At 42.2% G+C, this 12083-nt stretch overlaps 1 protein-coding gene across 1 annotated transcript; it reads left to right on the top strand.

The window, feature by feature from the left end:
- gtf2h4 (general transcription factor IIH, polypeptide 4) lies at nucleotides 1-10676 on the top strand. Its single transcript, XM_085396177.1, has 14 exons — nucleotides 1-479; nucleotides 676-864; nucleotides 956-1060; nucleotides 1938-2069; nucleotides 2589-2771; nucleotides 4431-4539; nucleotides 6558-6626; nucleotides 6774-6857; nucleotides 7369-7525; nucleotides 7764-7894; nucleotides 8656-8703; nucleotides 8802-8880; nucleotides 9614-9675; nucleotides 10092-10676. Exons 2-14 carry the CDS (start codon nucleotides 749-751, stop codon nucleotides 10200-10202), a joined length of 1386 nt encoding a protein of 461 aa, XP_085252303.1. The 5' UTR covers nucleotides 1-479; nucleotides 676-748; the 3' UTR covers nucleotides 10203-10676.
- Nucleotides 10677-12083: the final 1407 nt, after the last annotated feature.

Genomic DNA, 12083 nt, shown 5'->3' on the forward strand with positions numbered 1-12083 from the left:
CAGATCCTTGTCTAACTGTACTTTAATATACAGAGAGTGGTTTTATTATACAGCCTGCCTTCATTTGTATAACTGGGTTGTGAAAAAGAAGAAGAAGAAAAAACCCAGCATAACACAACACTGTTGAACAGAACAGCAAACTGTAAAATGTCCAACATTTTGACTCAAGTCTTCCGTAAAATACAGGTTTTACCACAATACAAATCCACTTTGTAATTTTACAGCATCTTTTTAAAAAATTTCCCCGGATGTCAGCGTTTCCAAACTAAATGCAGCAGGCGGCGACATAGCACCCTTCTAATAGTACGATCTCAATTAAAAGCAACAGAAGAAGAAAACGACCAATGAGAACTTTCCTGTTCAGGTCACATGACCTGGAAACATGGCCGCTTCAGAAAGCTGAGAAAGCTATCGAGCAATAACAATTACTTTGAACAGCACAAGTACTTATCTATAGGAAGACGGCGGTTTACTTTACGGTAAAATAGCTTTTTATATTTGTATTCACGTGGTAGCTTTGTGTGGCTCAGCTGTCCTGGTTATAGTCCAGTTATACACGCAGAATACACATGTGCAGAAATAAAGCTGGATCCACAGAATACGGAGTCTTCCGTCAGATACTGTCAGTGTCTGACAAAACGGCTGAAGCAATTTTACATTTTTGTGTTTCTAAAGGAAATCTGGGAGCCTCGTGGGTATGAAGTAGCTTTACCGCGTTTGCTGAAGTTCCTCTTTGCTGCTGGAGACCATGAAGCTGCGTGTCCAGCTGCAATGCAAGAACCTGCATGAATACCTGAAGGAGCTGAGTCCGGAGATTTTGGACAGACTCTACAACCACCCAGCGACATGCCTGGCTGTGTACAGGTGCGTGCCTGTGACTGGTTCTTTTTTGTTATATAGAAAGTGTTGAGTGAATCTTCTTCCCTGTTTTTTTATGTGTTTTGATATTTTACAGGGAACTCCCCTCTCTAGCAAAGAATTATGTGATGCGCATGCTGTTCCTGGATCAGCCTCTCCCCCAGGCAGCTGTGGCATTGTGGGTAAAGAAAGACAGTCAGAAGTAAGTTGCCTCTGTTGTTCTGTTTGTCCGCTGTGTTGTCAGTCAAGTACAAAACTACTCTGCTGATTCTCATGAAAATAGAAGAGTTAGAGCATGGGCAAAATAACAACCTGCTAAACTTTGGTGCACATCACTGGTGGCTGATGCACGACAAACTCCAAAGTTTTGTTTTTTTCATTAAAATCACAGTAAATTTCTAAATAGCTCTGTAACACACTGGTCCTGTCAGCTGATGACCCCAGCCTGGTAGGTCTGAGCAGGAGAGCCCCTGTTTTTATGCCTCAAATATCAGCCTTGTGTCAGTGCCCTTGTTTTCTGCTTTTAAACTTTTTTCCTCATTGTTTAAAACTCATTTGAAACATTTGTCAGAGACTAAAATGAGAGCAGGAATTGTTGCCAAAGAGTCAGCAGCCTGTTTGGTTTGTGAAGCAATTAACAGCTTAGCAGAAGATATTAAAAACAAGATAATGGTAACTGCCATGAATTTATTAGAAGTTTGTTACACTTTTATGTTCCTCGTGTGTGGCTTAGAGGTGTTTCCTAAATGGTTGAATGTAGATTTAAATTTATTCTCTTCATTGTGCTCTTTGTCCCCTTTGTATGTTTGGTTCTGGAGCGGCAGGTGACCAGCATAACACATGGTGCAGATCATTTAACTGCATGACTCGCTGTTCAACCCTGTGTCTGCCTCATGAAGTGATTGATAACTGTCAGGTGTGCTCTGTCCTTGGATGGCGGAGCATCCCTGTGTCTCTGAAACAGGAAATAAGTTTTCTTCAGTGTTTGCAGTTTGTCTTTGACATCTTCAGGGGACTGCACATTTCAACGTGATAACCACTTCTGTTCATTGTTTTTTGTCTTTGCCTTCCTCCTGCAGGGACCACGATGAATGTGTCTCAGTGTTGGCTGGTCTCCGCCTCTGGCACAGTCAGCAGCTGCAGGGTGGTCTGCAGGGATACATTTTAAATCCGGTGTTTAAAGACAACCTGAGGACAGCTTTGCTCGGGGGGTACGTCTGCCACTGTGAAAATACCGATTAGTCATGGGGCTGCAGCATCTCTCTCTCTTTTAGGAACTGTTCTTTGAAAAGTGAAAACATGGTTACTATTGGCGACTGTCAAGCCTTTGAGTCGCCGAGCAGCTGAATAGGGGAATAATGTTGACGCGCCCGTTGTTCAAAACGTAAGTCAAAGTTCCAGATTAAAAACTTCTTTAGTTGTTATCAAATCCTTAAAATCCAGAAAAACACTGATCAAAAACATTCTAAGCTTGAGCGGTCAGCAAAAGTCGACTTCCCCCATCGCCCACTCATTCACAAAAATTCCCTCGGGACGTGAACAGATGATATAGCAATCACTATTACTGTTACCGACACCACGTGACCCAAAGCTACGCCTATCCACAACAGTTACTGGGCCCAAAACTAAGTCAGTGAAGTCACCTGTTACCTGCTCGGTTTCACTTTCTTTCATTCCTGCAGGACCAGTATTAACCAAGAGAGCCAAATCATTGTTGTTTCAACACACAGGGGGCGAGCTTGGGCTGATGAGGGCAGCACGCTGGGCCCTGACCGCCATGCACGAGACATTGAGAGTCTTGACCGCTATGCTATGGAGCGCTGGGAGATCATCCTGCAGTTTATGGTGGGTTCTCCCAGCGCTGTCAGCCAGGACCTGGCACAGCTTTTGGTTCAAGCAGGCCTCATGAAAAGGTATGCAGTAGTCTTTATGTCACATTCACATTTTACATGTAATGTATATGAAAGTAAGAAGATTCAAGATTGTTTATTTGCCACATGCATAGTCGTACAAGTACAAAACACAGTGAAATGTGACTGTGCAAACATTATAAACAATAAGTACATTTAAATTAAAAATCAGGAACTTTTTAATGAAAAATCTGCAAATGTACTTTGTGCCATATGAGCACTGCGGAGCAATGCAAGCAGAGTGGCCAGAGTAATGTAACAGTAAAAACTCTAAAACACTTTTAAATCTGCATTTACAGCTCATGTGATATAAATGAAATTCAGCATTATAATGTGCTCCAGTCAAAAACATCTGCATTCTTGCCAGTGATGGTTGTTACTGTGAGATGTTGTTGGTTTTCTCTATAAAGAAGTGCTCATGTTTTTATTTGTAGCCCTGGGGCGTTTGCTTTGGCTGCAGTCAATGAAACAGTCAGTGTTGAAAAACGAATGAAACGTGGCTTGAATCCTCTGGCTGTTGTCTGATGGTGATTGGACTATTTAATGCGGGGAAAAGAATTGGTACTCATATCCTTTAGAACAGGGGTGTCAAACTCAAATACACAGTGGGCCAAAATTCAAAACTGGAACAAAGTCGCGGGCTAACGCTAATATTTATTGAAAAAAAAAGTCTTCCTCCAGATATAAGAATGAATCTTTTCTTATGGACTCAAACACGTTTTGCTGAAAAACTGAATATGGAACAAGCAAAGCTTTATACTAAACAATATATATATATTAACTGTATAATACCAGTAGGCCAGCTCTGATAGTCATTTGGTGTGGCTTTGCGGGCCAAATGTAATTAGGCTGCGGGCCAGAGTTTGACACCTATGCTTTAGAAACTCCAAGGGATGGGGGAACGTAATAAAAAAGAGACATGAAGGCAAAATTGATAAATTAGGTTTTTATTAATTTTTGTTTCATACTAATTAAACTGAAAGAGACAACAAGCCACTGTCACCTTCAAAAGAAAGGAAACACTCAAAGTTGGTCACTAAACAGAAGGCCAGTCACACACTCGTCTTCACAGACCAGTCGTAAGCAGTCACCACACACAGCTCACTAGCTGAAAACCAGAAAGGCTCTCTGGCAGCTCTCCTTTCTCTGGCCTCAAGTACTCTAGCTCAATTGCTGGGTAGAGTCAGGCGGCACCTAAAGCTAGACACACCCATGCAGTGTAAATTCAATTAGTCTGTATTCAGTGACTTTGCCTGTACATGACGTATGAGTTTTCCAGCTGCCGAGCCTGATGGATTCTACGATTAGTAACCACTGACGCTGTAGATTGTTACTGTAACCGTACAAGACAAGGAAGCCCAGGTCAGACTTTTCCAGAAAACATCAAAGAAAGGCTTCAGACTGGGGGGGGATGATGTGTGCAGCCTGTGTGAGCTCAGGTCAAATGTAAATAACGTGTTGGGTGCGCCTGAGTAAGAGGAAATCCAAAGTGGACAGCTGTAACATTGTATGAAAGAAGTAACAGTAAAGAGTAGACTATGCTAAAATAAATTTTCTTTCATCTCCATGGCGTTAACAGAAACTCGCCATGGGGGAGGGTTTGTTGGCGAGTAATGTCGGCGCTGTATCTCATGTTGTCCTGATTTATTCTCCGACTGTCAGTGAAGCAGGAGAGGCGCCCTACATCACCTCAGCTGGCTTCCAGTTCCTCCTTCTGGACACAGCCTCTCAGCTATGGTACTTCACCTTGCAGTACCTCAAAACTGCTCAGGTATGCCTCTCTACTACTTCAACCTGATCAGGTTTAAACTGATTTGACGAGCAGGTCGTTGAGCCTCTAGAGTCTGTAGCCTGTCATTACTCTGACTAGCACGTGTTCAGGCAGACGGGGCTCTAGTCCTCGATGCGAGCTGCTGCAGACGCTGGCTGGACTGAAAACCCTACTTTGGGTCACAGAAATCTTTTCTAAGGATATCTGCTCTATATAGTGCACATACTGGCCTGAAGGGCTGAGCTCTGTGTGGGAATGGAAATCTATTTGTGAGACAAAGTGAAACTTGGCAGTTGTGAATAACAATGAAAACTGGGCAGCATCTTTACATCAGCGTGTAAATTCATTTTGTTCCCACTCTCAATCAGCCATCATTTCCCTGTGAAGTAAGAAAAACATCTTTAGCTGAACCAATCAGGCTCTTCGTGTCACCAGACCCATTTAATCATAATTAATCATTAATCATCCTGTCGCACTCCACGTTGATTAAAGTGAATAATGAATCCTGATGGCAGCACGGTGGCACGGTGGTTAGCACTGTTGCCGCACAGCAAGAAGGTCCTGAGTTCAATTCCAACATCAGGCCGGGGTCTTTCTGTGTGGAGTTTGCATGTTCTCCCCGTGTTTGCGTGGGTTCCCTCCGGGTACTCCGGCTTCCTCCCACCGTCCAAAGACATGCACTTAGTGGGGATAGGTTAATTGGATAATCCAAATTGTCACTAGGTGTGAATGTGCGAGTGAATGTGAGTGTGAATGGTTGTCTGTCCCTGTGTGTTAGCCCTGCGACAGACTGGCGACCTGTCCAGGGTGTACCCCGCCTCTCGCCCTATGACAGCTGGGATAGGCTCCAGCGCCCCCCGCGACCCTGAAAAGGATAAGCGGAAGCGGATGGATGAATCCTGATGTAACATAATTAAAAGTGTAATTATGGATAGAAATACATTTGTAAAGCTTGTTGAAAGACTGTCCTTGAGGTGTTTATTCACCAATGATTTTAGTTGTCAGTTGCCTAGCAACTAAAGCTCGACCTGAGGACATACTCGACCCGTGTCGATGAACAGTTAAGCAAACACTCAGAGAGCTGCAGAGTGTGCAGAGCTGTACTTGTTTCCTGTTATGTCCAACAAGAAACACCACTCTGCTGGTAAGTTTGCCGTAAAAGACAATAATTTATGGTTACATTAGACTAATATTAATGACTACAAATTGTCATTAATTAATTTTTTTTTTATTTAACCTTTATTTAAACAGGAAGATCCCACTGAGATTAAAAACCTTTTTTTAAGGGTGACCTGGACCAGACAGGCGTACAGAAATACAAATTATGTAAATTATAGAAAAACGCTATGAGCCACCTCTTAATTGTGGATCAATGTTGAATGCATCATTAATATAGATTTAAAAAGAGGACATCAAATCTGTGCCCATAGTTCAAGATCCCCCTCTTCTTTCAGCTGCTCCCTTTAGTGCTCTCCACAGTGGTTCATCCTCGTCTGTCACACCAGCCCTCTGCATGTCCTACATGCACGAACCTCCTCTCAGGCTTCCCCTTTTCTTGCCTGGCAGCTCCATCTTCATCATCCTTTGTCCACCATATCCACCCTCCATCCTCTCCTACTATGAGCTGTTCCTTATTTCTCATCCTGTCCATCCTGCTTACTCCCAAAGAAAACATCTTCTGCTTTCCATTTTTTGTCAGTGCTGCATCACACGTGTCTCGGTGTCCTCTGTGTTGAATTAAAATGTTAGAGCTGAAGCCCCAGCCTGAAACGGACCAAAAGTGTTGATCTCACAAAAAGAAACTGTCCATTCAGGATCGAGGAGGTTGTAGAAATGACTCCGTATCAGCGAATCTTTATCTCACTGCTGTTGTAAGACCTCAGCCCTGCTGTGTAAAGTGCCATGTGGTGCATGCAATGATCCAAGATGGAGTTTATTTGTTTTCCTTTGCTTGTTATTAAATGCTTAAATGTGTAATTGAACCGATCTACTCATATCTCATACTTTGTGTCTTGTAGTCCAGAGGGATGGACCTGGTGGAGATCTTGTCATTCTTATTCCAGCTCAGTTTCTCTAGTCTGGGCAGAGTGAGTGCACAGCAGTTAGCATCTGTTTGACTTATTTATTCATTTTTAATTGATTATTTTTACTGGGGTGTGTGCAAAAAGCAATATAACTTTGCTGTAATACGGTGGTCTCAGGTCTTCCTTTAACGTGCTGCCTGTGTGCCCTAGGATTACTCGGTGGAGGGTATGAGCGAGTCATTACTGACTTTTCTGCAGCACCTGCGAGAGTTTGGACTGGTGTTCCAAAGAAAGGTGAGCTACTTGAGAATCTTACTTTGTGTGCAAAAAAACAACCCAACTAGCTGTTTGAATGGGTCTAGCTTTAATGGTTGTGGCTTGATTTTACTTAACCAGTTGTTGTTCTCCTTCGGATTGGTTTTCTTTCTTGTGTAAATAAGAAAGTGTAGAATCATTCCTACTGTTTGACAAATTTGGGCAGTTAGAGGGAAAAGGTTAAGTACAGCTTACAATAAACACTTCAAACTGAAACCTGTGTGTCCTGGACTAGAGTACAACACTGACAGAGCCATTGCACGTGAGACCTGGTTTGCTAGCTGCTACTGCAGTGCAAGTTAGTGCAGTTACGTAGCAGGGTTGGACTGGTTTGATTACGCTGTCACCACAAAGAGCTGTGGAAGGCAAAATGACCTAAATGCTTAAAAATGGTTGAAATCTGTATAGAGTTAGTTACCAGAACACTATCAGTAGTTAGAAGTCTGGTTTTGGTTGTTGTTTTTTAATGCTTCCATCTTCTGCTATTTAGAGGAAGTCCAGGAGATATTATCCCACCAGGCTGGCAATCACTCTGGCTGCAGGAGTCGCCAGCAGCTCCTCCTCCTCTAACCTGGCTTCCAGTCCTGGTACTGGAGATGCAGGTTTCATTGTGGTGGAAACCAATTATCGTATCTATGCCTACACAAGTATGTGTGAACACCTCAAGACTTTTCACATCTAGTCACTATGTAACCATTGATTAAGAGGGTGTCAGGATGGCTGAAGCTCCATTGTAAACCGCATAGAATTTGACCCTGACTTCCTTTAACTGTTTTACAGTAGCATCTCTAATTGTTCGTGTAATTTTCCCCTTTGTTTCATTTGAAAGGATGCACAGCTATCATACAGAACCTGTCCAGACTTGTGTTTGTGTGACTCTCACAGATTCAGAACTTCAGATTGCTCTGGTGGCTCTCTTCAGTGAAATGCTCTACCGCTTCCCCAATGTAGTTGTGGCTCAGCTGACAAGGGAGTCTGTGCAACAGGCTATCGCCAACGGGATCACTGCACAGCAGGTACTGCTGCACTGGGCTCACTTACACACTAAAAATTCAGTTCTCATCTTTCCCATCCTCCAATCCCCTGTACTGATGGAGCCGCAGCAAAAACACAAACTGTGAACATTAGACAGATTGGAACAAACACAGAAAGTAATTATGATAGAACATTAGACTTGCACTCCCGTATGCATTGCCACCACAGAGCTGTAACCTTCGTCACATGGCCTGATGTTACAGTAGAAAGTGAACACTCAGTAAATGTATGAAAGAATTAGCTCACATAAACCTTTGATTTCCTCTTTGGAAACTTTTAGTAATACTTTTCAGCAACAACTTCAGGATCAAATGTTTTCCCTACTTGATTTTGTGTTAACGCACACCTGAATCCAGAGCAGCGAATTGTCGAACAGTATATTCATTTTTGTTAAATGAGTAATGGCACATAGTTTTGTGATTCATCTAATTGAAGCCCTATTAAGGAACATTTTATTTTTAGAACGTCCTGATGTGTAAAACCTTAAGAGGGTGCACTTGTTTTGACATTGATGCGTCGGGCACGAAGCGGCGCACACCCCGGACAGGCCACAGAGAAAACTTACATTTACAATCACGGGCAATTTATTTAAATCCAAAATGCCACAGCAAACCGGGCCGGTGCAAGTATACCCACCCGCTGTGGATAAGTCCAGACTGGGACAGAGTCTAGTCCCTCTGAAGGCGACTGGCTCCAGAGCTCCAGAGCTGAGTTTTTACATTTTGTGTTCTCTTCTGTTCAGATTATCCATTTTCTGAGGACCAGAGCTCACCCTGTCATGCTCACTCGGGTACAGCATTGATTCTTTTTGCAGTTCAGTCTAGTAAAATGAATAATGAACAGGTTAATCGCTCTGCAAAGTATCCTCATCCTCTGTTGTGCTTTTAGACCCCGGTGCTGCCTCCAACTATAACAGACCAGATCAGACTGTGGGAGCTGGAGAGAGATCGCCTGCAGTTCACAGAGGGTGAGCATGTTTATCAAGTGTGTGTGTTCAAAACAACACTTAACACTACTTGTTTATTTCTTGTCTTCATAAATTTGTTGTAATGTACATATCCACTGTGCTAATTACAGGCGTGCATCAGTAATCGTGCCATGCTAACAAGTAGTCTGCTGCTCTCACATATTGTTTTCAGTTTCACATTAAAACCTGTGGTAAAGGTGAAAAATACCCGCCCTCCCTGTTAGATGTGAAACATCTCCCTGCAAACTGTCGCTCACTCAATGTTTCCTCCTTTTTGGACTGCTCTTTGTAAATGAGATTGCTTGTGTAGGACAATCCCAACAGTCAGGCTATTTTAATCCACTGTTCTTTCTTCTTCTTCTTCTTTCTGATGATGCCCAGTTCACACTTCAGCAGGTCATCTTGATGATGCCTAGTTGCCTAAATGCATTGTGTCGCTGCCATGTGATTCAGTGATTAGTCATATGCCTTAACAAGTAACAGGTGTATCTAATGAAGTGGCAATAAACAGCAGACTGTGTACATGTACTTTTATCAGTGAGTGGTTCCTTGGCGCTCTATGTAATGTCTGTGAACCATCATTTGATTCTTCCTGGTGACGCTGGACTGACTGCTGACAGAGACCTTTCAAAATAGCTGAGCTGTAACTCTCATTGCATGAACTCTACACTATGATAGAGAGGAAGAGAACTGATTGTGTGTGTCTGTCTGTCTGTCTGTCTGTCTCCTTCAGGTGTGCTCTATAACCAGTTCCTCTCCCAGGCTGACTTTGAGGTTCTGCGAGACAGAGCTCAGGTTGGTTTGTTTTTATATTAATACCAGAATCATAACAGATTAATATACTGTGTAATGTTTTTAAGGATCCTTAGTCAGTTAGGATATGCTGCTTTGATTTTGAGGTCTCCAGCATTGCTTGTACCTGCTGCTCCAAGACGCTCATAATGTCTTCATAATGGAACGTCCTGGTGTACAACAAAACGTAACAAGTTGTAATAGTACACATTTTATTAAACATAACTCCTGTATTGGTGTTACAGCACAAGAGCCAGTGACGTTGTGCCATATTTTCACTGTATGTATTCATATAATTCCATGCGATCGACGTGTTGTAGTTACAGCAGATGGACATCTTTTTAATGACTTTTCTGTTCATCAAATGCCAAGACTGTCTTTGTAGCCTGCTGGTGTCTAACAAAGGTGTTCTGGTGCAGGGCCTGGGCTGTCTGGTGTGGCAGGATGTGGCCCACAGAGTGATGGTGGTGACACCACAGGGACACAGCGAGGTCAAGAGGTTCTGGAAACGTCAGCGATCTCACACGTAAACGGAGGAGGAGAAATGTGGCTTTTCTTGCTTTCCACTACCATCACCGTTGTTAGTACGATAGGAAAGTGAAGATGACTTTGTATTTTTTTACAACATGCTAGCATCTGAGTATTAAACTGAACAGTTTCTGCTCATGCTTTCCTTTTTGAGTAGCTGTGTGTATCCTATACTCAGAATCAGGTTTTGATTACTGAGTTCTCGAAGACACCCTTTGGACTCTAAGTACTACAAAGTACTGTGGAACAGCCACTGTAAATAATCGTATAACTGGTGGAGTTACAGTGAAAAAGCTGACAGCAATAATGGAACCAAACTCAGAAGATTAATTTGTAAGAAGCCAACTTTATTAATTGATCTGTTTGGTGTTGTGACCTGAAAACTAAGTGCATGGCTCAAAGACACCCTGTACACACTGGATAAGGATTGTGGCTTTTTATATTTTTGAGTTCAGAATAAAAGTTGTTGAATTATATTTTCACAATAATGTTTTGAATTAACTTCACATAATACCTGCTTGAAACAACAGACACTTATCTTTATGTTGGTATTGCCACTAGAGCAGCTTTTTTTCGTGGCTGTGGAAGTTTAACTGGGACAGTATGGTGTCTTGTAAGTAATTGCTGTTTGAAGTACTCATCCATATTCAGTAAAATATAGTAGATGACCTTAGTGGTAGCTCCCAGTTTGAAGTAGCAGATAGGATTAACTAGAATTTTGCTAGACCAGGCCATGGACCAGTTGGAAGGTTGATGGATCCCTCCAGCCTGCTTCCCTGAGGAGGATCGCAACTCCTGAGTTTCCTTCAGTGTGTTCACCATAGTGCCAGTTAGTGAGTGTGATTGAATGAAAATGTTAGAGGAGCCTAGGCATAGATAAAAACACTGTGTAGATATGTGTGTGTATGAGTAAATGAAATTGATGAGAAGTTAAAATGCACTCCTCATGAGCAAGAATATCATGGTAACGTTTGTCTTTTAATAGTTTCTTTTGCAGTGTGGGAATGACTGTACAGCATACATCTTCAGTGACTCAAAAACAAGAATGAGGTGCACAAGTTTGAATTTTCTCTCATCCACACAGTCAAAAGTATACACACAGGCACCTCTGGATATTGGACAACCCTTCTTGGCAGAATTGGTTGAGTTCTTTAAATCAGTTGGTTTTCTCTCTGCTTTTAAACTTAGCCCACAAATTTTCTATGGGGTCAAAGTCTGGGGTTTTGGGAAGGCTTTGTTCTTGATTGGTAGCCTCAGTCCATGTTGATGCAAAACTGACTTCACTATAGAAAGTGATGCTGGTGTTCAGCAGTTTCCAGTTCATGGCAGGATTGAGCCTTAGTGGTTCCTGAGTTGCTCTTGAGCATCCAAACTATTTTCTTCTCATCTGAAGATGACAATTTAGGTCTTCTTCCTGATTTTGGCAAAGTGGTGACATACCAGAATAAGCTGTACTTGTGTACAGCAAATTTCAAATCAAAAGCAAATTTCCATGTTCTGAGGTAAAGGTGATATTTGACAAAGAGGGCTGTGATTGCCCCAATCTGATCTAAAGGTTTAAGTTTGTTCAGGGAGAATCTGATGATTACGTGGCATATATAAGGGCCCATGAACTGTTTTCTTTCATGTATAATCTGATATTACATTAGATTGGTATTTTTTTCTTTATTTTTCGCCCTTTCCAGACACGCTTTGTCTTATTGGACCCCTGTATGTTTGAGCTACAATGGAAACCTAAAAAGATCTATAAAAGGATGTACAGTTAAATGACATCTGATTTAACTCCACATGAACACGTGAGTAATAAACATGTGTTATAAATATAATGCAGCCCACCATCTGCAGTATTCACTGCAGGTTCTGAACCCGCAAAAGATTGTTAG

Source organism: Rhamphochromis longiceps, linkage group LG22 (assembly GCF_057381845.1).
Source record: "Rhamphochromis longiceps isolate RC_006_pf linkage group LG22, R_longiceps_female_GT1.1, whole genome shotgun sequence".
Lineage (NCBI taxonomy): Eukaryota > Metazoa > Chordata > Actinopteri > Cichliformes > Cichlidae > Rhamphochromis > Rhamphochromis longiceps.

What these genes read in the sequence shown, in the direction of transcription:
- gtf2h4 (XM_085396177.1), top strand. Translation starts at nt 749, where the DNA reads ATGAAGCTGCGTGTCCAGCTGCAATGCAAGAACCTGCATGAATACCTG. An exon ending in AGTACCTCAAAACTGCTCAG is followed by an intron (nt 4,540 to 6,557) that starts GTATGCCTCTCT and finishes TGTGTCTTGTAG; the next exon opens with TCCAGAGGGATGGACCTGGT. An exon ending in TCGTATCTATGCCTACACAA is followed by an intron (nt 7,526 to 7,763) that starts GTATGTGTGAAC and finishes TGACTCTCACAG; the next exon opens with ATTCAGAACTTCAGATTGCT.